The sequence below is a fragment of the Lemur catta genome, chromosome 1, assembly GCF_020740605.2.
Source record: "Lemur catta isolate mLemCat1 chromosome 1, mLemCat1.pri, whole genome shotgun sequence".
Taxonomy (NCBI): Eukaryota; Metazoa; Chordata; class Mammalia; order Primates; family Lemuridae; genus Lemur; species Lemur catta.
Window position 1 is genome coordinate 279,213,772 of NC_059128.1, and position 27,032 is coordinate 279,240,803.

Here is a 27,032-nt window from a genome sequence, read left to right on the forward strand (position 1 = left end):
AAACATCACTTTGAGCAACTATCCGTGCATGAAAATACCTTCACAAGAGCTAAGAAACCAGGTGAGAGCCTACAGCACCTTGGTGTAGCACAGAAATAAGCAAAGACTCACTGAAGAGAGAGGGACAGTTCTACATTACCGGTGTCACCCCTCTGCCAAGCCCAGACAGCAGCAGCAGACTTCACCTTGGACCCTGGCTCCAGGCCCACCCTGGTGAATCTGGCTCCCATGCCGGCCCCAGAACCCCAGACTCCAGGTCAGCACCTGTGGGCCAGGTCGCTCGGCACCTCCAGCCCCAGGCCAGCACCTGCAGACTTGGCCTCCAGGCCCACCCGAGGCTCCAGAAAAATGCTGCAGAGAACATGGGAGTTAGAAAAGAAGGAAATGCTGTCCTTTGTGACAGCCTGGATGTAGTCGGAGAACATCATGTTAAGTGAAATAAGGCAGGCATGGAAAGATAAACATCGCGTGATCTCGCTTACATGTAGAATCTAAAAATGTGAAACTCACAGAAGCAGAGAGTAGAATGGTGGTGGCCAAGGGCTGAGGGGTGGGATGCAGAAACGTTGGTCAACGGGTATAAAGTTTCAGTTAGACAGGAAAAATGAGTTCTGGATATTTATTGTACTGCATGGTGACTATAGTTAATAACAATGTATTGTATACCTGCAAATTGCTAGATTTATTATAATTAGATCTAGTACAAATTAGATTGACTACAATCAGATCTAGTACAAATCTACTATAATTGCTAAATCTATACCTGAAAATTGCTGGAGAGTAGATCTTAAATATTCTCATGACAAAAAATGATGTTTGTGAAGTGATAGACAAGGAAATTAGCTTGATTGAATCATTTCACGATGTGTACACGTATCCAAACATCACATTGCACACAGTAAATATATACAGTTTTATTTGTCCATTATGTCTCAATAAATCTGGGAGAAAAAGGAGACTAATGCATTAAAAAAGCGGGGAAGGGGGAGCTCTTGACACAAAATAATGCATATTTTTGTTCTGGTTAACTTAGAGGGTACGTGTCAGAAAAATTCAAAATTCCAATTTGATTAAATACACTGGATCTACAGGCCAAATCCTTTCTCTTCTTAATGCCATAATTAATACTTTTATAATTTTCATGATGATATCTATCTATCTATCTATCTATCTATATGTATATATATAACTGTCAAACAAATGTAATTCTGAAGCAAAACTATCATTCAACCAACCTCTCCCCTTGTGTTCCATTCCTAGGGCAGCCGTAAGAAATGACAACAAAGGTGAATTTATTCTCACAGTTCTGGAGGGAAAAGTCTGAACTCAAGGTGTCAGTGGGGTGTGCTTCCTCCCCAACTAGGGGAGGATCTCTCTGGCCCCTTCCAGAGTCTGGTGGCTGCTGCAGTGCTTGGCTTTTGTGGGCTTGTCACGCCAATCTCCAAGGCCAGCACCTTTAAATCTCAACCCGTTCTGTCTTCACCTCACTCCTTCCCTGTGTGCAGTTAGATCTCTTTCTGTTTCCCTGGTATAAGGATACATGTGATTGCAGTTAGATCCCACCTGGATAATACAGAATAATCTCTCGAAGTTGAGATCCTTAATTACATTTGCTAAGATACCCTCCCTGCTTCTTTTTGATATAAGGTAACATTCACATGTTCCAGGAATTGGGATCTGGACTGTGCAGGCCAATTTTTTTTTTTTTTTTTTTTTTTTTTTGAGACAGAGTCTCACTCTGTTGCCCGGGCTAGAGTGCTGTGGCATCAGCCTCGCTCATAGCAACCTCAAACTCCTGGGCTTAAGTAATCCTCCTGCCTCAGCCTCTCGAATAGCTGGGACTACAGGCATGCGCCACCATGCCTGGCTAATTTTTTCTATATATTTTTAGTTGTCCAGCTAATTTCTATTTTTTTTTTTTTTAGTAGAGCCGGGTCTCGCTCTTGCTCAGGCTGGTCTCGAACTCCCGAGCTCAAACAATCCACCCGCCTCGGTCTCCCAGAGTGCTAGGATTACAGGCGTGAGCCACCTCGCCTGGCCCAATTTTTAAAGCTACTGCAGTAGTTAAGCAGATTTCTTTACCGTAGGACATCAAAACCTTTATTACACGAAGGGTCACTGGGGAACGCTAGGGGAGAGGCAAGTACTTCCTAAAGTTGTCGAATCATCAATGCCATTCCTCAAGCCTGCTTTTTGATGGTAGGGGAGTAACATTTACAAATCTGACAGGGGAAAATGGTGACAAACCTCTGTGGGAGAGTCTTCGAGATGTGTCTGAAACCTGTCCTTTTATTCAAGCCGAGGAAAGAGGATAAGGAACATGCATAGGCAGAGCATATTCTGGATTTTTAATTTTTTTTTTAATCCAGACTTGTTTCTTCCTGTCCATTGTCTTATGCGGAATGTTCTTGTTGGGAACATGTGGTAAGAAAGGGACTGCCAAGGCTTGTCCCTATAGTGTAGGGACTCAGCCACATGAATGAGAAAGTAATTTGGGGAAGGGGATTATTTAAGAGTCCAGGCACACTATCCACTGGTTCTTTGATTTAATTGGACACTTGTAGGTGGGGATGACAGCTAGAATCTGAATTAAATAAACATCTACTAAGAAAGGAATCCCTAGCAACCAGACAGGAAGTAATGTCTGGTTTGGGTTTGACTTCAGGAAATCAAAAGTAAGCTTTATCTCTCTTAATTCCATGAGCTGGATCAGATGAGTCCAGGAAACAAATCCCCTCAATCTTCCCATCTGTTCCAGGGGAGCGGATGGTACTGGGAGGGGAGAACCTGCACGTGGAGCTGAAAAGACCACGGGCGTCTGGCGGGGAGACCCACAGGTGGGCTCTTCGGCGACGATGAACGCTCAGGGTGAGGTGCAGTGTTACTAGTCAGAACAAGTAACTCGTTTATGTTTGCACTACAGGTAACAAGCACCCCATATTAAAATTCTCAAAGTACAGAGTGTCCCATACATAGGGAAAATGGGAAATTGTAGCTAAATGTACCTTTATTTACAAAATACTCATTATGGTACGTTTAACTATAGTTTCCCATTTTTCCCTAGGCATGGTGACTTTTGGTACACCTTGTAGTACAAATCAGTCAGCAAGAATTTTTTAGTACCTAATGCCAACTTATAAACTCATAGAGCCACACCACAACCCTTGGATCTTTAAGAGAGTTGAATACAGTATTAATACAAGGCGACAAGAATTGACAACACAGTATTAATACAGTACTAATACAAGGGGACAAACTCAACAAGGATGAGTATTCTTATAATGGGCTTCAGAATAGTAAGCAAAATGAGGTATAGAAGATAACAATAATGTTTTGTGTCTGTTTTTGTTTCTGATTTTTTGTTTGAGTACCTAATGTAGGACCAGTTGCTCTGTGAAATATTTTATATGCGTTATATATTAGTGTTCAGTATATAAATATATATTAGCTTTCAACATACCTATTAGTTTATGTAAACATCTACATATTCAATTGTGATTACTGATACATATTATTTCCATAAACATACATATTAGCCTGTGTACACATATCTATTAGCTGTATGCATGTTGTCAAAGGCTAGCTGGGTAGCTGCTTTGCTCAGTTGCAGAAGGTCAGAGAAGAGGGGTTATGTATTGACCTGCGGCCTCACAGCTGGGAAGTGGCTGGGCAGCCATGAGACCAGCCCTGTCTGTCTCTCAGGACCACACCGGGGTGCCTCACCTGACTCCTCCGTGTCAGGGATGTTTTGCTAATTGTGGAGAAACCTTGATGAATGCAATTCTGGGCTGCAGAGCAATTCTCTGAGTCAATATTTAAACATCAAGATACCTCCCACCCCAACACCTTTGAGCCTGAAATGTAATGTCTTATGAGTAAGATGGCATCAGAGCAGGAAAGCGCACCGGAGCGTAGGCAGCCTGTTTGCGCTGCAGAGCACCCTCTCCCTGTTAAGCCATTCGAGGGGGTGGCATCCACCTTCATCCGATGTTAATCCCCCCACGCTGGAAGCCAGGGTGCGCCCCAGCCCGCTTCTCTCCCCAGGTGAATTCAGGGAGCCCGTGGGCTGTCCCAGCTCACACACCTGTCACCAGCAGGAAGAGCAAGGCTGGGAGCTGCGGGGACGGCAGCCCTGCCCCAGGGAGCAAGTGGGTGACAGATCATTGATGGAAATTCCCTGGGGAGATCCATTCCCTTGCGCTGGGAATATAATGTGAGGCAAAGAGGGTGGCGCCAGGTACAAAGCAACCCCCCCCAGGTGTCTGCATCAGTCCCGGCTGGGAAGCGCTTCCCTCCCCACCCCTGAAGCCAAAGCTCTGGGGAGCTGGAGCCTTTAAAATGCGGTGTTCTCTGCTGCTCCCGCGACCATCTGCTCACACATCTCCAGAGCGTTCCCAAACACACTCGCCCTCCTTCTCTGCTGCTGGGATCGGCCACACTTCCTGGCAGAGTCACTGTCTACCCCGTACCTGCACCTATACCCCCCGTACCTTTCTCGCTGCCATACCTCTGAGCATCTCGTCCAAATGGTCACTTGTCTGCAGGTCCCCCCTCTCTGCTCTCTGAGGGTGCAGAGGAAAGCCTGACACCCCAGTGTCCAGCCCCCATGGCCTGACCCTGGGCCTGCGGCATCCCAGAGGAGACTCCCTGTCACTCTTGCCCTCTGCCTTGCCGTGCTGAAACCTGTTGTTACCAGAGGCTGATGAGAGGATGGGGAGGAAGGGAGCTGGGGGGGGCGGGCGGAGCAAGCTCTGAAGCCAGGTGGCAGCTTGTGGGAGGAGGGAGGGGAGGACAGTGAGGCGCAGTGAGACGGGTGGCAGTTGGTGGGAGGCGGGGAGGCGAGTGCAAGGAATGTGAGGCGAGAGAGTTTAAAAATGTGTCTGCTTACTTTTGCACTTTGGGCTGGGGCACAGGTTGGGGGCTGGCTCTGTTTCATGCTCCCTTTGGGAGCTAGGCCCTGCCATGGAGAGGTGGCTCTGCATGGGTTCTGGGAGGCTCCTGGGTGTCACCTGGGCACCCCACTGGCTTGGAAAGGGGGCCTGAGGAGCTGGGTGCACAGCCCGCTGCAGGGTGTGGGGGCTGGGGGTAGTGATAGAGCAGAGAGGCAGAGATTGGGGGAGCCTGTGGCCCCAATGGATGGTGGTGGCAGCCTGCCTCTGAGTCGCCAAGCTGGGCTGGTGGCACGGCGTGGTGACTCATGCCTGGAACAGCTGCTTTGCCTGTGATTACCTTCTGAAAAAGGAGTGGGAAATGGGGGAGGACCAAACTCCCTGTGACCCTGCACGAGAGGGGAAGACACTGGAGTGAAATGCCACCAGGAGGCTTTGCCTGTGGCATCGGTGCCCCCGAGATGCCGAAATGGAAAGTAGGTGATGAAGGCCAGAGAGGACGTGGCTGCTCCCAGCGGGGCTGCACATTGTCTGTGGTTCGGAAAGGCAAAACGAGCGAGAAAAATTATTACTCAGGATGTCATTGGGCAGGTCCTAAAAACTGCTGTTTTGGAAAGAATGACACTCCTGCTGCAGCTTCTGGGAGAAAACAGCAAGCTCTGTTTCAGAACCAGGGTCCCGCCTCCTCCGCCCGCCCACTTTCCTGCGCTCCTGTTTGTGCCAGTCCGACAGCAGTGGCATTTCCAACTCTCCTCTCGAACACGATCACATTGGAAAAGTCGCCCAATCTTACCGAGCCTCGATACCACCATCAACAAAACAGAAGCCCCCACGGCGGGGCCGTCTCCAGAGCCAGGTGGCCGGGCACACACCCTCTCCTGGTGGCCGCCGGAGTGGTTCAGTCGCCCATTCCTGTGCTGAGTGAGTAGAAGTGGAGGGCTGTGCGTGGACTGATATCGGAGACCACGGGCCTGGGGAGGGCCTGCAAATCCCACCATCACTGTGGAAGAATAAATGACTGACGACTGCTGGGCCCTCCCTCTTCCTGATTTCAGCTAGAGCAGTGATTTTCAACCTTTCCATGGGGGTGGCTTTGCCCCTCCCGGGGCAAATTTAGCAGTATCTGAAGACATTTTGTTGTCACACCTGGGGGAGGGTGGTATTGGCATCTGGTGGTTCGAGGTCCAGGCTCTGTCAAGCCTCCTGCAGTGCACAGGACTTCACAGGAAGAGCCACCCAGCCTCCAGCTGTCAACCGTGCCCAAGTCGAGAAACCTCCACCCAGATCTTCCTAGAGTCAGAGCGAACACACGGGTGTCGGAGAGGTGAGCTTCCCACCCACCGAGCCATGTCAACATGACCTCCACGATTGTGGGCAGAAAGGAGGAGTTTAAGAAGACAAGCCGGGGCTCATTTCCATTTGAATGAAGACCAGCAATAACGTCTACGAACGTCAGGCGCGATGAGTCTGAAATCTGCTCACGTAATTTGCTGTTTTGCACATCTCTGCGTGTTTTGACCAGTTGAGTGCTTTAAGCCACATGCTAGTTCTGGGGACGGTGAGGGAGAGAAAGGCATTTTCAGCTGGAGCTGGCCGTTAGGGTGAACGACTTGGGCCACTAGTGCAGGGAGCAGCAAACGGAAACCACAGAAGCAAGAAAGTCCCCACCGCGAGGGACGTGGCAGGCGGAGAAGGGTGAGCGGGCCGGCGTGAAGCCCACCCGCTCGGAGCGTGGCCCGGCCGTTTCATCCCCCTCAGCCTCAGAGCTGGGCTGCCACCCACTGAACACACCCGTGACCCAGCCAGGAAGCAGTTCTCCTGAGTGTAAAAGACACTTTCCAGTAAGGACAGGCATGTGCCCCACAGCGAGAAAATAACAGCTTTTCAGAGGAACATGGACAGGGAAGACTCTGCCGGCTTCTCATTTGCTTTTTCTCAAGTGATGCTCTCCTGCCTGAAGGTGGGACTGAAGTGATGTATTGTGTGGGGACTTCATTCACGGGATAAAGGAGTGTAAATGTGCCGTCTTACACAGAGAGGAACACGCGGGCAGAGCTGCTAGTCCACATGGCGGGAGCCAATCTGGCCATTGTGAGCCGACGGGGACCGTGGAGGGATATTATTTTGCTCCCAGAGTCAGGGCAGAGTGACAGAACCAGCCTCCAGGTTGGGCCTCCAGGACCTATTCCCTGAAGCACAGGGCAGAACTGCTGGTGAGGGAGCGGCTGCCTCTGTTGGTGTCTGTGTTGGCAAATCAAAACCTGCACCCACGCCCAGCCCTGTGGCTCACCTGCATCAGCTGCCTGCAGGAGGGAACACGGCCCCGGGGCAAAGGAGGCTGGCAAATGTGCAAGGGGGGGAGGTGGAGAACTGTCAGAGGGATATTGGGCACCCACAAGGCTATGTGCAACTATCGAAGAGGAAGGCACAGGAGAGAGGCTTTGGAGAGAGGACAGAGAAGAGAGAGGTGCCCTACGGCAGGGACAGGTAGAAGGCACGCTGCCAGAGAGCAGAGGGTGACGGGGTCCCTGGGGTGCTTCAAGAGGACCAGAAACCTCCTTTTAAAGGAAGTTCTGCCTCTGGTAGAGACCTAGCAATGCTTCCAGGGTAGCTATCATTGCAGAGCTCATTTAGATAATCATCAGAAATGAACAAAGAGATGATTTAAAGTGTAGAATGGCAGGAACTGAGTATCAAGAGTAATGAGTTTGACTTTAAGTCAAGTTCTTTTTTTTGTTATTATTATGTTAAAAAGCAGACTGCCACAGGCAGCACCTCACTTGGATGTGTCTGCAGTCTCGGAAGCTTGATGAACCTCTGTTCTTCTACAAACGGACCTGGAGAGCTTGTTTGGGGGTTCTAGCCAGGGAACGCGGCTACCTGTATACCCTGGACTGCAGAGTGCTCCTCCTCTATAGGGGAAGGCTGTCCTCTTCGACTGAGCGTGCAGCTTCGGGAGGGACACACGTGGAGCGGTGAGGAAGGAAGGGGACACCTGCTGAGGCAGCCAAATCATGGGAATCAACACTGGCGACCCATGGGTGACAGAAGTGCCAGATCACCTTCATATCCTCGAGTTGCTTTTGAGATGACACTACAACTACCTGGGCAAGCGTGAGCCTGAGATTCAGATTTTAAGTTCCTGAATTTCATTGGTAGGGAGAAGGTGCATTTTACAAAGCACCACCTGGTGGGCCTGGTGTAGCTTCAGTCCCTGTGGGGGATAAAGTGTCATTTAGTGCTGCAAAAGCCCCATACAAAGAATATCCCTGCCCTGTGTGATGTGGCACAACGTCCTCATCCACCGTTAACTCCCAGTCCAGCTACAGGGTCTGTTGCCAGCTGTAACCAGAGGCCAAAGTCTGGGTGTCCACGCCTTCTTGGACCTGTGACTACTGTCCTTTCCTATTGCAGGAGCAGGTGGCAGAAGTGTGCCATGCTGTATTAAAATCCCCCATGCTGCCCAAGAGAGCCTGGGACGGGGGCACTGTGTATTTGAGAGGGTGGGTGGCATCTTCCCCACGGCGATAATTAGCTTACGACATCCCAGCCAGCTGGACAGGACCAATGGGTTTCCTACAAAAGGGAGTCATCCTCCCGTTCTCCCACTGCCAGGAGCCCTAGCTCCTCCAGACAAACGGGGTCCCATCTAAAATTCTGATGCCTGCCTTCCCAGGCTCTTTGTCTTGGTTGTTGGGACCCAGGCTTTGTCCTTATAGGGAGGTGATTCAGGCACCATGGTGGCAGTGATCTGTGCTGTGCTGGACTGTTTGGGTTTCCCTGGGTCCATGCTGGCCTGTTTGCCCTCATATCCCTGCCTCACCCTTAACCTGCTCAGCTCTGCATCCCAGGGCTCCTCTGTCAGCTGACGCCCAGATGGGCTTGGCCAGCGCAGACTCACCGGGAGCCTGGAGGTCGGTGGGACGGGAGGACCAAGGCATTTCTCTCCCCCTGGAGGAATCTCTGGCAGCGATCACATCTCCTGCATGGCTCCAGCTTCCGTTAGACAGGTGGGCTGTAGTTCTCATTCTGTCCCCCTGCTCTGTCCCCCTGACCTAGGGATAGTGGTCCCTGCCATTGCTAAGAAGTAGATTGTTCCCCTGTCCCCTAGACTGGTTTCTGGGCATTTCCAGTATACCGCTTAGCCCCTGTGTCCTCTGGTGACTGTGCAGCCTCTTTCCAAGCACAGAGTGGAATTGCACCCCCTCCACCTTGGAAGTCAGATGTGCTTATCAACCTTCTTTGGCTAATGCAACCAGCGCAGAAGTGACAAGTGTCATGGGTCCCTTCTGGGTGGAATTCTAAGATGCAGTGTCGTTATGCTATGTGCTCTTCCCCACCATGGCCATGAGTATGAAAGCAGGCGGAGGGGGAGCCTCCGACTGTGGGTGCCCTGGGGTGATCCTGGCATGTCCAGTGCATGGCTGACCAGTGTGGACAAGTGGCTTGAAGGAGAAATAAATGTGTGTGTTAAGCCACAGAGATGTTTTTGTTACTGCAGCATGACTCAGCCTCACACTGCTGATGTACACACACCTGCCCCATTTGTACCCTGGATAGTAGAGGATTCTTTCCCTAAAGTCATGCTATGCTGGCTGTGGACCCAAAATGACTCCAAACAACTGATTCCTGTACCTACCATTGTACAAGTCCTAAACTCAATACGCTCGAATTTGAACCCATTGTATCAGCTCCTCAAATGACTCCTTCTTATGCCTGCATCTCTAGCCCTGGGGGCTCTTGGAAGCTCTGGCCAGGCCTCTAAGCTCAAAGCATGGGCAGTTTCCGTCCCTAAGTCCTTCTTCATCTTCCACCACATCCCACTGGTCACCACCTCTTCAATGCATTTCAGGTCCACCCTTGTCTGGCCCCCAGGGCCTCTCAGCCCGTCTTCTGCCCTAGCTCCTGTAACTTCTGCCCCCTTTTGCCCAACCTGCAATCCACCCCATGACGTCTTAGTGGAATCGTTCTAAAATGCCAATCTGCTTAGAAACCTTAGGTGCCTCCCCATTATGCACAGGAAAACCCCAAGCTGCCCACCAGCCCCTTTATGATCTGACCCTTCCTACTGATGCCCAGTGCTTTGCTCTTCCTCCACACCTCTGTCCTCCCCCATGAGGGGTCCCCTGTCCTGGGCCTGGCACTCACAGTCCCATTGGCTGCCTGGTGGAACCTTGTTCCTCCTTGGGGTGCCTTTTAGAAGCAGGAGCACACTGGGTTCTGTGAAAGGACAGCCTTGCAGGCATGCACCTCAGGCTGCAGTGACTTGCAGGCTGCCTCTGCAAGAGCGCATTTTTGGTACCACAGCTATTACTCTCTTGCCTCCTTTGCCCCGAAATGCTGCAAATGGTGCAGGCAGCAACCCTGCCTTTTGTCTTTCCACGCCTTTACACAATGCCAGAGTTATAATAACTGCTCCATGAAAGAGGGAATAGATGATTAAAAAACACTCTGCTTTAATTGAGCTAATTTAATGCGCAGTGATTGTAATTGGTTCTCTGTCTTCATTTCATTTGACACCAGAAAATTTCAAATCTATGCTAAATTTGAGCCATTTCTTTAATAGCAGGAGGAATTCCCTCTATATCAAAGCAGACAGCCAAGACCTCTGAATACTTCCCAGAGCAGGTCCTTGGCCCTGGGCAGAGAAAGAAGCGGTGGCCTACTTGCCTCTCTACAGCTGCATAAGGATTCAGCCCCTGGAACTACTCGGATAAAGCTAGTGCTCTGATGTTTATCTGAAAATGATGCCAAGTTCCTCTTCTCTTTCCCATGTGGATGTGTTAGGTTGTGACATCAAGGTGGACCACACAGGAGGGGATGCCATGGACAGAATGACTCATGAGGACAGCCACCAGGGATGCTCTGGCCAGCAAAGGAAAAGCTTGGGGCAGGCATGCCCGAGAGAGGCTGGCAAGATGGAGATGGAAAGCAATAGGAAGGCAGCTCCTTCTGCCAAGATTCAGAGAGCCATGTGCCACTCACGTGGCCCCCACCTACTGATGCAGCAGTGCACTGAGACAGGTGACTGATGCAGAGAAAGGGACAGAAGTGGGACTCTGGATCACCAGCAGAACCCTGGGTGGCTAGGGGTGGGTGAGCTCTGGAAGGGGCCCTGCAGCCTGGAGAGGGGATGGGTGACAAGTCCCTTATCTGTACCCACCATGCAACTCTGTCACCACACACAAGACCAGATATCTGATTCTGGTTACAATACAAATTATTAATGGAACCATGCAGTGAGACCTCCTGTGCTGTATTTGACAAGTTCTCAGGAGCTCTGAGGTTAGGGGATCAGTGATGCATCCACAGGCAATGACCATGAAGAAAATTACCTACGGGGATTTATGTAAGAACAGCCTGCACGGGTGCTCTCCTCAGACCAGGATTCCAGAGCCCGCGGGGTACTTGCATGCCTCTGGACACCTGCAATTTGTCACCATCTGCCTCAGATTACAGTGCCCAGGACAGAGCCCGCCAGCCCAGCCTCACCTCTGAGGCCCACATGGTTTGGGTCACTGCATGTCTATTTGCAGACAGGGTTGGGGGCCTCCACTGGGATCAGGCTTTCAGTTTGATGTCACTCTGTGGACGGGCGGAAAGTGCTGGTTACCAGTGGGCAAGCTCAGAGTAGCTTCCTTTAAGGGGGCATTTCTGGCCACCTCATTTGGAACAGAGTTTCTGGTGGTACAAGTAAGAAAATATCCATTTTGAAGATGCAAACAGAGAGCAACATTTCAAAGGGTAGTGTTAAAAACAACTGATGGCCTTTGGAAGACTGGAACAGCCCAAGTGCCCATCAATACATGAGTGGATTAATAAAATGTGGTACATGTATACCGTGGAGTTCTACTCAGCCACAAAAAACAATGATGATCTAGCACCTCTTGTATTATCCTGTTTGGAGCTGTAGCCCATTCTTCTAAATGGAAGTATCACAAGAATGGAAAAACAAGCACCATATGAACTCTCCATTAAATTGGTACTAAGTGATCAACACTTAGGTGCTCACATGGAAGTAACGTTCATCGGGTGCAGGGCAGGTGGGAGGGGGGTGGAGGGGATGGGAAAACTCATAACTAATAGGTGCGGAGCGCACTGTATGGGGGATGGGCACAGTTGTAGTTCTGGCTTGGGCCATGCAAAGGCAATATATGTAACCTAAATGTTTGTACCCCTGTAATATCTTGAAATTTAAAAAAAGGAAAAAAATAAAATAAAAAAAGAAGGTTAACAGCCTGTTAATGGCATGTGTGGTTTGCTAAAATCGGAAGCCCATGGAACCTGTCTGCATTGAGGGCTCTCCTGGCCTCCTCTCTGTTTTGCCTACTGGTCTCATCTTCGTTCCTTGGGATTCTGCCTCTTTCTCCCTTCACAGCTCCCTCTCTGGGGCTTTTCCTGTATATTGTGTACGTATTTTCTATATATTTCTCTTAAGCGTGTTTTTGCTCTTTATCTCTTCCTGCACATCTGCTTGTCCTCCTTTCTCTGTTTTTTCCTTCCTTATCCTTATCATAGCTCTCCTCATGTCAATAATGTGACAAAAAATATTTTAAAGTATTATATTTTTTTATTTAATAAATATTATTAAATAAATATTTAATAATATTTATTAAATAAGCTTGCTTTTAATTAAACATTTAAGATCTGTTAATATTTGTTTGTCTTTTGCTTGCTCTTTAAAGAAATGACTGATGTTGATTTTTATGAGATTGTTGATTAATGGCCTGTGATGGAGAGAGACGCTCCTCACCCTGCTCTGGAAGACGAAGGGGACACCCCTTCCTCATTATGGTACTTGCTTAGCCACTGATCACACCGGGACAGCTAGGGCAGTAGCATTGCTATCCAGTTCTAGTTCAACATAGAGATGTTCAAGTAACCAGATGGTTCCTGCTTGGCAGTTTAACAAGCAGTGTGTGTTGGCTCTGGAAACCCATGCAGAGCACTGTGTCCTGGGTATTCATGGTTCTGTTTATGTTTCTTCCTCCGGTGGCCATGGATTTGATGTTCCCATCCATTTTACTGTGTAGTAATTGTACGTTAATTCTTTGCTTAGCCTACCGATAGAGTCTCCTTACATAAGTATGTATTTATTTCCTTGTACATTTCTTATGTAGAATAAATGTGTAGTTGTATATTTCACTATTCATGAATTTAACTTTAATGGAATGTTTAGTATATTGACCACATGATTAGCATTTCATAGCATCTAGAAGAGTTACTGCACATCTAATGTATTTTATAATGTTCTGCATCCTTGTAAGGATCAGTGAACCTGTACACTGGATATGATTCTGAAGTCTGTTCTCAAACTTTAAATCTCCTTAGGCATTGAAAAATATCTGTGTAATCTTTTTCATAAAGACAAAGTAAATTAGAAGAACAGCTGTACCCTTTCATCTACCCAAGGATGTGGAATTCAATTTTGACAGAATTCTCTTAAGACAGTGGGATGCTAGACCAACGTCATTAGAATTATTGCCCAGGCAAACCTGAAACCTAAAACCAACAAGTAAGTAGTCAGATGAAGAATTCTTATTTAAATGTATCTGGAATCCAATAGAGATAGAAAAATTAAAATACCTTTATCAGAAATATTGATCAGTACAGTGCTCTTAATGTTTTATAATTCAGTTAGATGAGCTAAAAAAGTAATATTCACTGAACTAGAATATCAGTGTCTAACAGACACCTTGTAAAAACTATCAGCACCACAACCCATGCACAACACCGTCTGATTTCTTCACCCATACACTCAAGACTCAGTTCATGGACAATGATGCTAGATTCTAAACCATTGATCTTTCTACCATTGGGAAACTGTGGGTCACTTGTATTGGTGACTTTGGACTTAGAGATCGGAACTAAATCTGCTCATGTGCTGTGGATTGTGAATTAGTTGGTGTTGTCCACAGTTCCACTCCACATTTGACAACACAGGCTTGTCCCTTTTGGATGGTCCTGGTAACCTCACTATTTCATTCTAGGTTTGAGGACAGCACATTCCATGACTTCAAGGTGGCTTCACTTACAGAGAATCAGTTTGCGTTTCCTCAAACCAACTGGTAGATCCTTTTAACACTTTTCAGGCAATAAGACTAGAGGTAGGAAGGAAGGCTGGAGCAGGGAGGAGGGCAGGCGATGGCACAGAAAGAAGAGCAGAACAGAGGGGTGTAAGAGCAGAAGAGGATCCGTTCTCTGCCTGGTCCCTTCAAGTCATCATTCACATGGCGAAATGAGCAGGCGTTCAAGACTTAGGTAAAATTAGGCAGAGGTTTGGGATCAGGAATTAAAGAATGCAATGTAAAGAACTTTTTAACACTATCTTTTCTTGGTGAGGGTGGCTGTATAAGGATAAAGCTTCATTGACCACACTACAGAGGAACACTTGTATTTAATAGTCTCATGATTTGAGGAACAGTGGAAGGAAGCTGGGGCACAGTTAAGTGTAGGCAAGATTAATGGTTAATTTTGCAGGACAAATTTAATAAGGTGTTCATGGTCCTAATGATAGTGGAGAAGGGTTAGTAAGCCTCCCTTGTAACTTTACATATGAAATCTATCACCAGGAGCAATTTTTACTGTTCAAAGGAAAAAATATGTCTTGTCTGTTTATTTCATATCCATATGGTCTTTAATATTTAAACTTCAACATAGAAAATTGCATTTCTCATTTGCAGAAGGATTTATTACAATTAATTCCCCTTTTCTTTTAAAAATGTTTTGTGTATCCTGTTTATTTAGCTGAAGAGGGCAGAGCATTTTAACATTGACATATTCAAAAGTTAAATCATTACAAGCCACTTATACCTTAAGCAATCGATATTTTAATAGTTCTGTCTGCAATTTATGAACTACACCTAAAAGGTTTAACAGTGATTAGTCATTTTTTCCTCTCCTTAGATCATGCAACCCATGGAATACATGCATAGGAAACTTCAGCTGACTTTGACTAAATCTCCTAAAAGTTTTTGTGGGTCCAATCCCCAATGCAGTGCTACACATAAAACCTATTTTGATTCTTCAGCTTCACACTGTGGGTAACAGCTTCAGCACAGAATTTGACCCCAAGTAGAATGAATTTTGAATAATGCATAAACTAACATCAACAATGCAATATATGTTAAACACACCCGGGTTATCTTAAGAATGAAAGAGAAGTACAAATCAGATCATCATAAGAAGATGCATTGTTTGCGCGATTTTGTTTTTCCATTCAAAACCAAAAATATATAATAAATTTCAAGTTACTCACTCATGGATTCTGTCAACTTGGCCATTGCTGTAGTTTCTTCTTTGTGCTTCTCCTGGAGGTGAGAAGAAAGACAATTATGTATAAAAATGTCTTAGATATGAATTGATATAAGGGGTTGGTTAGAGCTATATCCCTCTTCTTTCTTTTTTCTAGGTCAAAATTTGGTTTCCAATAATTAAATGAATAAAAAAACTCACATTATAGCTATATTATCAGTCACTGAAAAGAGATTTTTAGGGCATTAAAAAACTTCCCATTGCTCCTGGAATAAGCGTCTGTCACACTGATCTTGGATATATATATAATTGGTGACGCACGACCAGTTTTCAAAACCTCTTTGACACTGGATTTTTGACATCCATATGCCAATTTTTTTTTGCTCTCTGTTTTCCCCTGTTGAAGCTTTCTTGGTATTTTTGGAGCTGATATTTTTGTAGTCATTTGGTTTCTTTTCTCCAAAAATCGAAGTGGATTTTGTACATCTTTCTTTGTCTTACTTTTTGGGTTCATGGAATCTTTTGAAAGTCATCAGTTTTGATGGGTTTATAACCTTATCTATTTTGGGCTGAAAACATTTTGTTTCAACTGGGATATAGGTTATAACCCACTGAGTCTGACAGCCAGAATAATACGTACAGAAATTCAATCTGTCCTAATTAAAAATGACTTTGGAGCTATTAAGAATAATGGTCATCTCTACTGAACAGTTCTCTTTAATGTCTTCAGATTTCTTTGGGGTTCTTTAACTTCCTTGGGTTCCTAACTTGTGTAGTAACTGAAACATTGCCCACTATTATTTTGCTTTTTTTGCAGCCTTGTTTTTCTGATTGTGAAACTAAAACATGTTCATTATACACAAACTGAAGAAAATATTGAAAAATTATAAACACAGAAATATATTTCTCTTATAGTGACATTCCCAAAGGAAATCACTGTTGAATTTTGGTGAACACTTTCTAGGTCTATTTCTCTCCCTGTGAATATTTACAGATGTGGAAATATGATCCCATTTTCATAGATATAGATATCTATATGATACATACAATACTGTAAGTGACTTTTTCATTTAACACCGTATCATACATCTTTCTATGTCAGGAAAGGTAGAATACATCTTCATTTTTTATTGACTGCATACCATTCATCACGGGTTATGCCATAATTTCCTTAACCAGACCCCATTTAATTTACTTTGAATTTTTCTCTATTTTGTAAAATAATGCAGTGAGCATTCTTGAACTTATATCTGTTCTGTTATTTACTGAGGATAAACCCCAAGATTAGGTATGACTTGGGCAAAAAGTAAAAATGCTAAAAATGTCACATCGTGTTCAGTTGTCCCACAAAGTTTGCATCTGACAGTGTATAAAAGTGTACGTTTCGTAACGTTCTTGTCCACTTGCCAATGGCAAGCACTTTCCCCCACCAATCTTTGCCCAACTGAGAGGCAAAAAATGGTATGTTGTTATTTTATATTGTCATCTTCCTTTCTCCGACCTTTTATTTATGAGCAACCTTAGCGCTCCTCACAGGTAACCGTTATGTCATTTACTCTTGGCTTCACACTGTTGTGCTCCAGCTCCTCTATCATCACAGTTTTAGTTCTGAGAAGCCCAGGGTGACATTTGCTCTCCCCCACGGCCCTAGTACAGTGCCAGGCATGTCACAGCAGCTCAGCTGGCACCTGAGTTGGTGTGTCATGGCTGGGGTGTTGCAGCGCAGTTGGCGAAACCGCTATTCATCCTCCTTGTGTGGCTCTTCCCAAACCAAAAGGGGATGCTCTGATTGGGTGGCAACAAGCGACTTTGTACGTTACAAGTACCCTTGGTTTCCACAAGCCCTGCATTCACAACATTGTAATCGGGATGCCGCCTCTTACTTAAACTAATAATTGCCCTTGGGAACAGACGGAGCTAAGGAACTGCTATCTGGCAGCCTGCTGGCTGTGGCACTGCGCCCATGGTATTTAGCTACCACATGGCTCGTATCGAGATGCAGAGAAACAGCACGGTGTGGGCCAGGGGAGAAGGTGAGGGTGGCATGTAGGAGCAGCAGAGGAGACAGGCAGAGAGGGACTTGTCACAGCAACACTGTCCACACCAGTGTGCACGGCGGCTGCTTACTGGCCCACCCCAGCGAGTTGTGACCATTCAGGCACAAAAGCCGCTCCATGGCAGGAACTCAGTGGAATTTGTCCTTGATCGGTGGGAGCCTCCTTCTGTCTTAGTTTGCTCTGTCATTGGCTCCCAGCATCACCTGTCAGCCTAGCTCTGCTGTTTCGGTCCCTCCAGCTGCACCAGGTCTCTGTGTGTCCTGGCCTGTGACTCGCTACTCTGTTATCTGGATACGTGTCCTATCAGTGCTCGCTCTGGGTCACTGACCTTTCCTTCTTGGTCCTCCTCTGATGGCATCAGCAGTGAGACCCCCCAAACCACAGGCACCCAGATTCCAGGCAGGATATGATCCTGGAAAAGCCTGGTCAAGTTTGTTTTCTGGTGTGTGTTACCACCTTCCCTCTTGTGACTCCAAGGACCCTGCAACATTTTGGCCCCCAGTCTTGCCCTGGGGTGGTCCTTGTAGCTATTTTTATTCAGACGTGCAGGATATCCTAGCCCTAGAGATGTCAAATACTGCCTGGATCAGCATTTTCCTCTTTCCCAGAGTTAAATGGAATCTTCTGACATCGAGGGGGGAGGGGCCCTTAAAAATTCTAAATTTAGCTCTCACAGACTGACTCATCTATATCACAACTTATGGTGGGAATCATGACATATGTTTTTGTGTAAGTAGTTTAGTCGTTCTATTGGATGTCTTTAAACGCCTTATGTCCTTCCCTCATTATCAGAAAGTTGATGTTTGCAATTACACAGCGTGTATACCCAATAAAGCATTTACATTCCATTCTTGGTCCCAAGCAAATTCTCCTCCTTATTCTAAAGCCAAGAGTTTCCTCCACAGTAAATTTCCTGGTTGTTGGATTTACATTACTGGGAAGAGATTTAGAATATAGCAAATGAAAACTGGAAGAGATTCTTTCAGAGACTGTCAAGTCCAACCCCAGAGTGACGGCAGTTGATGGTGCTGAAGACCAGGGAAGAGTGTGACATGCCAAGAAAGGAATTTACACCGAGCCGATCTCCTCCCCTATCAATAACCTCTACCCTCCCAGAAATCGCAAGGCCCATCAGCCATGAGCCTACTTGGATGAGATTCCTTACACAGCAGGCCCCGTGCTGTGCTGGAGTTTCCTAGACTTGCCATTTCTATGCCTTTTCTTCAAGTATTCTCATCTACAACAATGTCCCTAATTTCCACAAAAGGCTGGCGACTCCCAAGTTTGCATATCCAGGCCTGACCTCTCTATTCAACCCCTGCTACCCGCCTGGCCTCCTCTTTCTTCCTCACCCCTGATAAGTTGCATATTTTAGATCTGCTTTCCCAGCTGGGGCCTGTTTAGGGGACTATTAACGTCGCCTCCACTTGCTGCTACCTGCTCAGTCTCACGGGAACACTGAAGGTTTACCTTGAAATAGCCTCACGGTCTCCACCTACAACCCACACCCGACCTAGGCACCCACTGCTTGAAAGCCTTTCGTTCTTCTCCAGCCAGCAAGGATGCGTCCTCCTCTTCACCCAGGGCCTGCTGCCAGGTCTTCTCTGCGTACACCATGGTTACAGCTACGTGCAAGCCATGGCGGTTTTGTGCCTTCCTGCCTCGGGAAGTGCTATTTCTTCTGCCTGGACATCCCAAATTCCATTTTATCCTTGTCCTCCCCAGATTCATCCCTAAGACTGTGCTGGGCACCACCTGCTCTTTGCAGTTCTCCCTGCTGTGTCTGACTGTCTTTCCTGAGTTTTATTTCTAAGTATGTTTATGCACTAATGCACCCGAGTATCACACTGCGCAATTTGTGATGGGGCCAAGGGACTCTGGAAGCTTTGGCAAACTCAGGAGTCCCACCTCCCAGTATCCTCATCTGGAGGTTCCTGCCTGCCCAGCCCTCATGCTGGGAGGCAGCGGGTGGTACGCAAGCCCTGGCTGGTGCAAATCCCTATGATCCTAGAAAAGTCATTTTACTAATACTTTTTTGGCCACAGTCTCCTGGGCTGCTCATTTCAGGCCTGATTTGCTCTTTGCTGAGGCCGTCCTTGGCCCCTGAAATCGTCTGCCACAGGAAGAGGATGCCTGAATCTGCTTTTCTTGAGAGAGAGGGTGATTATTGGTGGTATTTTAAGGTGAAAATGACAGATATGCTTGCTTCAAGACCTTAAAATAATGTCTTTATTTGGGGAGCCAAGGATTTTTTATATGAGAGTTAATTGTCTCATATCCTTCTTTTAAAATGAAATGGAGATCAGAATACAGGAATCATACTTGTCTGGAGACAAGAGCTTTCTTTGGCCTGAAAATTTATTATTCTTATTTACTGTGTCCATCCTGCTTGGATGTTCTCATTAGAGAGAGAAAGAGAGAGAGAGAGGGCTAGTGTATAGGAGTTTGGAAGCCTGGGTCTAGAAAGCTTCTGTCCTGGCTTTACCACTTCTTAGCCACTTGTTGTGAATTAGCCTCAGAAGCTTTAGTTGTCTCATCTGTAAAGTGGGGATATGTGACATTTGTGTTCCCTGGTTCAGGGGCCTGTTGTGAGGGACAAATGAGAGCACACCCAAGTGCCGTGTCCATGTGTGTATAATCATTATGCTATTTGGCTACCACGTGGGGCCAAGGGTTAGAACCTGTTATTGCTATTTGAAGACAAATACTGACCTCTGGCATTTGTGCCAAAAATAACAGAGCAATTTTCTCTGAAGCTAACAAGACACAAGGCTGCCTGCCTCTCAAGGGACTACTCATCAAGAGTGACAACAGCTGGTGACTATGCAACCTCCAACGGCATTTGCATTTTCACCACCCGCCACCAGAATGCAAGGTTCCGGAACCTTGGCACACTGCTTGGAAGAGCTTGGCTCTAGGAGGCACTCCAGAATCTCATTGTTGTACATTTAATGGAAGATATTCATAGAAACATTTAAAGTTTGGAGGAATCACGGTGACATGTTTGAGCAAAACACATTCACGGATGCTCAAAAAAAGGTTAAGTGTCTTGTTAAAATCATACCAAACTCCTTGGGTAGAGTGTAGACTCTCAGGAGCGGCGGGTATTTAGTTTTCTTTCTGTCTAACTATAGTCTCTCTACCACACCTGGGACAGTAAATAAAGGTTCAGCAGTTTGTTTGGTGAATGTGCACGCGTGTGTAATTTACACTCACACGTTTGTTTCAGCTAAGGAGAGCATGGCTTTCTACCAAGACCATGCCAGATTCATACTTCTCTCAGAGTGTCTAAAATGACAGAGCTGTTTTTAATGAGGGCAATTATAACTGCGTCTAACTGCAGCTCAAAGCCAAGGCTGAGACACTGTGTGTGTGTGTGTGTGTGTGTGTGTGTGTGTGTGTGTGTGAGAGAGAGAGAGAGAGAGAGAGAGAGATAGCGAGAGGGGGAGAGGGAGAGGGGGAGATTGATTCATGAATGCAGAGCTCTCAGAGAGGGTGGAAAGTGCTTTTTCAGCTGCACGGGGCTCCCTCAGACAGAGGGCAGGAGCTGGTGAGCCCAGCGCGGTCTGCAATTTCCGCGGCGCTGCCTGCTGCTTGCTTTCTGCTCCCCAGAAGCAGGCTTTTAAGGATGAGGGGGAAACTCATCATGGCTGATGTATTTCAAACCAGTTATATTTGCATCTCGGATATTTTTATCCCTCTGAAATGTGTGCTTATATTCATCAGAAAACTGTGATTTTTTTTTTCAAAATACAACCATCCAAGAGAACATTTATGCAAAGTGGGAAATGGTAAAGCCATTTTCTGAACTTGGATCCTCATCTGGGCCTCCCTCCAGGTTACACCAGGGGCCCGAGAATAGCCCACTTGTTCTTCAAGTTCTCTGCACACCTTCCCCCTCCATCCTGACACCATGATGGCAGGTCACCTGAGGACTGATTTAAATGGAAAATGCCACAGCCTCACATAGCCAACTGAGTGACTGTTCTTCAGTGTGGATCATTTAGACGGCCTTGACTTGCTGCCGGAAAATATAGGCCAGAGCACGCAAGAACCACTAATTAGCTTTTTGCCTAATGGAAAACAATTGGAAATGAGTGGCCAGCATGTAAGCATGTTTTGGGGCCATAGAAATGTATTAAAATGGATATAAATATAACATATATATATAAATTAAAAAGAAAAATTGAAACAATAAACATGAAAAAATATAAAAATAGTAACTCCTGATGTTTATTTCACATTTATTACAGCCTGGCGCTATGTTATTGCATTACTAGACTATCCCATTTACTCCTCACAAAGACCCTGTGAAATAGGCACTATCACCCCCACTTTGAAGATGGCGAAATTGAGGCACAGAGAGGTTTAGCAAATGGCCCTAGGTCACACAGCTGATAAGGAGTAAGTTTGAGTCTCAAACCCAACAACTCTTCTTTTAGCAACTGCATTCTTCACCACAGTGCTGCCTTCATCCCTAAGGACTGGCAAAGGGCCTGGGAATGCAGGCTGTCCAAGCTGAAGGCGGCAGGGAGAATGCAGGTCTAAGAGCTTTTCTAGAATCTTCTGCGGCTGAAGCGCTGGTTGACTTGCACAGGTGTGCACTAGCCATAATAGGACACCCAGGCAGAGGCTTTAGCTCTGCCTGCGGAGAGCTTCCTGCTTGCCCAAGAAGGCAGGATGTGTACACGGGTAGCCGTGATCCGTGGTGTGGAGGGGAGACAGAGAAGATCTCTCCAGGACCCCAGTGGAAAGGGACAGAGGGAGGGAGGAGCAGGGACGAGGAGGGGGCAGGGAGAGACGCAGAAGAACAGAGACAGACATGGAACAGACCTCAGGGAGGGAGCTCTAGCTCACAGAGCCAGGGCGGGCTTCACGGAGGAGGAGCTTCAAAGCTGCAGGAAGCGGGAGAAGAGGGACGGGATGGGGGACAGGAAGGAGGAATATTCCAGGTGGAGAAAAGCGAGAGGAAAGGTGGGGACACTGTGGACCGAGGCCTGGCGCGAGAAAAGGGCAGGAGGCCAACATGGAAAACAACGACAGAGTCCATGGAAGGCCGTGGAGCCAGGCGGAGTCGCTCAGGGTGGGGGCCGGGGCTGGAGTTGGGGTGAGCCTGTGCAGGAGGAAGGGGTTGAGGCCCGGACTCCTGCGAGCACCTCGGCGACCCACCCGGGGAGCCAGGGAGATGCTCAGAGACGTGTGGGCAAACCCAGAGTGCACGGTCTCCTGCAGCCGAGGGGCAAGGGGGGTTGAAGAACTAAGAACCTGCCCGTCAGAACGGGGGTACAATGTAGCAGAGGAAAGTTAGTTTTTATCAGTTATATACTCAGTTAAAGATTCCTAAAATGATGTGGAATTTTTACGATTTGGGGTTTAAAAAACCTGTGGGCGTATTTGAAGGAGGAGGTGAAATTCTCACTGGGCAGGCCGTGCGTAGTGATTTGGTGACATGTCCCTCTTTGCAGAAAGGCTCAGAGCCTTTGTCTCACCAGACAGCCTTTCTAATGTCCCTTATGTACAGGTCCCCCGGTTCCCTATGATGCCATTGCTATGGCCTTGTTGACCAGATCAGGGAGGGCCCTACCACCCCGAGGTATTAGGATGTCGCACAAAGATCAATCAGATTCAAGATTAAGCTGCACCAATGTCGCCTCAATTCCTCTGGCTTCAGTGTGAATTACAGGTGGCAGGGGAGGGTTGGGAGCACGCCCTAGTGCTTTCTTGGAAGCATATTGAGCACACGAGCTTCTAAGAGGAATGGGTAGTGGGGATAAGAGTTAGAAGACTGCTGCACCACGTGTCTGCCAGGGGTTCTCTGAAGCCTGGCGTGTGTGTCTCCCTGGCTTGAAACCCTGAGACTCTCGACTCCCAGCATCAATATTCAGGCCATGTTTCGTGAATTCCCCCAGGGTAGTCGGTTTCTTGGAATATTGGTGAGTGACTCATTCCTCCTTTCCTAGAGCTCCTGGAAATATCATAAAATATAGGACAAGCATTATCACCAAAGTCCTATCGAGAAGTTTCCTTCAAAGAAAATACCGAGCTAGACTGCAGGGAGGCAGGGAGGCTGTCTGGGCAACAGGAGCCTGCAGAGCCCTGAGCCTGCAAGCACCTGGGGGCCCTTGCCCAGGCAGGCACGGCTGCGCCCATGACGTACCTGCTGCAGGTTCAGTCCCCAGGTTCCCAGGACTCAACCCCGAGTGCTGAATCTTGGAAGCAGCCAGGAATTTCCTGTTGGTCTCATTATACTCAATTTATGGCCTCTTTTCTGGGCCAACCTCTTTCTGAGGGCTTTTGTCGTGCCTCCAGGGTGATCTCGCAGAAATCCTAAACCTTGCAGTGGCCAATGCCTCTCCCACCCACCTGCCTTCATCTGAGGTACAAGCTCTGCCGAACCACCTCTCTTTCCAGGAAGAAAGGGAGCGGATGCCACATTACTTCCTTTCTTTCCCCTTTACTTTCCCAGGTTGCCCACGGTCCAGGTTCTGGGTACACTGGGTCCTCTGACAGCTGCTCTGCACTCCCAGATGCACCTGTTCCACAGTGAGTCAGGACCCTGCCCCTCAAGCCCCGGCTTCCACCTACCTCCCCAGGCCCGTTTCCGATCTCCTCTCCCTTCTGTACCCCATGCTCCAGCCAGACGAGGCCCTCCGGTCCCTGAGCACAGAGCATCGCTTCAACCCTCCACTCCTACTTTCTTTGCCTGCAGAGTTAACTCCTACTTGTCTGTGAGGACTCAGTTCAGGTTTGACATCCTTTTCCACATTTTCCCTGGTCATCCCATTCCCAGTGCCTGGCCTCTCTGCACCTCAGCATCTGTGCGTTCCTTGGCCATGGGACTTGTCATTCTTGGGGCCATGACTCACAGAGGAGCAGAGCAGGCCAGGGGAGAGAACTTGACAACTTCAGGAGCAACTGAAAGACTAAGAAGGACGAATCCCTTTGTTTCCAAAGAGAAAACAAAATCCCGAGTCAAAACCAAAGAATGAACAGAATGAGGAGGGTGTCCTTGAATAGTCATGACTTTCTTGACATGAGATACTGACTGGTCATTTGTTCATAATTTTCCAGAAGAGTGTCTGTCCCAGGAAAGGCTACAATAAAATGACCTGTAAGAGCCCTTCCAAAATCGTTTCTGGGATGAAGTGATAGTTTAAGGGGGGAAAAATATCCCTGATTCCTTTTGCTTTTGTGCATGTGGAGTTGTTTCCTTTATTGGATCAGGGGTGGGTAGAGAGGTGGGGGGGGTCAGCTGGGAGTGATGCGAAGAACAGGGTGGCAGAACAAAAGGTCAGACTGGCTGGACGCCGTGACACGTAAGGGAAGTTTGGAAAATAGTCACCTGACCCAGCAGGCTGACCCTGTTTGAAGGAGCCGCGCAAGTCCAATGGTGAGGTTGGAATGGTCACTGGGCTGCTTTATGTTTGCCCAGGGATGCAATGTCGTACTAGGGCAGAGTCTGGCTACCTCACTGCCCAGTTCTCTCCTGCCTTTGAACTTCTGCCTACAGTTGCCATTGGCAGGAGTGAGCCAGCCTCCTCCCCTGGGGCTGCGCTGCTGTGGGACGACACGTCATGCTTCCCTCAAGAACTGGCTGGGTCGTAGTAAAGAGTAAGGGATTCATACATTCATTCATTCATGTATTCATGGCTCAGCACGTGAGAGGCCGTGATAATGCACAGCTTTTGGGAGGGCCACGATCAAGGTTTTTGGACAGGAAATCAGTCCATTTTAAGCCTAAGCTGCCGTGTATTGGAGAATCCATGTGGAGCCCCCTCTCCCTCAATCAGGCAGTGAACCCAGTGGGACACAACAACAGTCCCTTCCCAAGCCAGGCCACACTCTGGGTCCCCATCAGCATCCAGGGAGGTGGCGTGGATGCTTGCTCTCGAAACAGAACCCTGTCCCTGCTGAACTGTCACAGTGGAGTCAACAAGGCAGCTGAGAGGCCCCGTTACTGGACTCACCCCAGGAAGTCAGCCTGTTACTTACGCATGCAAGACAGTGTAGGGTGCAAGAAGATGTGCTTCTTCAACCTCTCATCTGTGTCAGTAGTTATAAAAGACACTAAGTCAGGGGAATATTTTAAAAGTGTTCCTTTGAGAAATTCAATTTTATAACCAAATGTGACATTTACTGGGGCTGGAGACTGAGGAAAATTCATGGATAGAAACCATATCATTTTTTTTTTATGCTTCTTGCCATATATTTTCAGCTTGAACTTCTGTTTGGGTAGAGCAGGGGAGGGAGAGAAGGGGATCCCTTCATTAGGTGCCTAGAAATTGATTCTCAACAGCAGAGATCTCTGGGAAGGAAAACAAGGAAAGCCTTTCTGATCTTTTTGTGTGTGTCGTGTGTGTTGTTCTTTTGTCTCTTCTTTCTTTTTTCTCTCTATTTACAATTGCTTTCTTCATTTCAGCTTTGGGGAAGATGGAATAAATAGATTTTACTTGTTCTTCTCACTAAGTACAACTGAAAAAATCCTTGAAAATGTATACAAAACAGACACAAGTTGACTCTGAAAGGCAAATAGAAGGCAGACGAGCTAGGGACCTTGGTATCTGAGGAACGACACAGGGGCCAGTTCCCTGAGTTTTCCTTTTGCTTTGTATACTACATCCTTGACTGGATACTGGAGAAGACAGCAACTTGGAAATGTCAATGGATGCAGACAAAAATGCCCCCAGGAAAGCCTGCTTTCTCTAGTCAAAGGACTAAAAAAGATCTAGTCTAAGAAGACAGAGCACTTTTGAATGACAACCTCTCCATTCCAGCCAAACACTACAGAATAAACAGCAATGCCACTGCAGAAGCAAAAGCTAAGTGGGAGCTAAGACTTCCACCCTCTCCAGGCTGTAATGAGGTGTCCAAACCTGCTGCCAGGGTGGTGTCAGGGAAGACACAGTGAGGATCCTGGACTTTCATTCTTGCTGAAGGATAGTGAGACCCCCCTAGAGACCATATGAGGAGCCTGGACTTCCACACAGATCTGGCAGTAATGAGGTGGCCCTACACAGCCCCACTGGGGTGGTGTCAGAAAACGACTAATGTAGAGTCAGGACATTTGGCACCACCCAGCAGTAAAAAGGCCACTCCTGCAAGGTGTTGGTGGAGACCATGTGAGAAGCAGTAATGAGGTGCCTGGCTAGGATGGTGTTACTGGAGGCCCGGTGGGGAGCCTGAATTCTCATTACCATTTAGCAGTAACAAGTATCCTCTCTCCTACTCTAGTGTCAATGGAGCCTGACACCCCACTAGGGAGCAATGAGGTGATTCCCCCCTCCTCTGATGTCACAGGAGGCCTGCTGTCATACAAGATTTAAAGAAGACACAGGCTCTTATAAAACCAAAAATGTGTAGGTTTCAATAAAAAATAAATTGCTTGTCACACCAAGAAACAAAAAGAGCTCAAACTGAATGAGAAAAGACAAATACTGACACTGACATGGTACAGATTTTAGAAGTATATGAGGATTTTAAAGCAGCCATCATAAAAATGCTTCAACAAGCAATTATGAACATGATTGAAACAAATTAAAAAAGTCTTAACAAATAGTAAGCCTCAGCAAAAAAATTAAAAGGTATAGAGAAGAACCGAATGAAAATTTCAGAACTAAAAATGACAATAGCTGAAATAAAAACTTGATGGATGGGGTTAACAGCAGGGTGGAGGAAGCAGAAGAAAGAAGCAACGAACTTGTTGATAGAACAATAGAAATTTTCCAATCTGAACAATAGAGAAAAAGTAGGCTGAAAAAAATTAACAGAGCCTGGGAATACATGGGGTTATAACAAAAGATCTAACATTCATGACACAGAGTATCAGGAGAAG

The 27,032-nt window shown here is 47.1% G+C and overlaps 1 protein-coding gene across 1 annotated transcript in view; it reads right to left on the reverse strand.

The window, feature by feature from the left end:
• The window catches only part of KCNJ6 (potassium inwardly rectifying channel subfamily J member 6), a 260,276-nt gene that overhangs the window by 173,775 nt on the left and 59,469 nt on the right, over positions 1–27,032 (reverse strand). The window contains exon 2 of the mRNA XM_045540663.1: positions 15,148–15,199. Within this exon, the coding sequence (XP_045396619.1) occupies positions 15,148–15,172 (25 nt within the window). The 5' untranslated portion in view covers positions 15,173–15,199. The remainder of the gene's footprint in view (positions 1–15,147; positions 15,200–27,032) is intronic.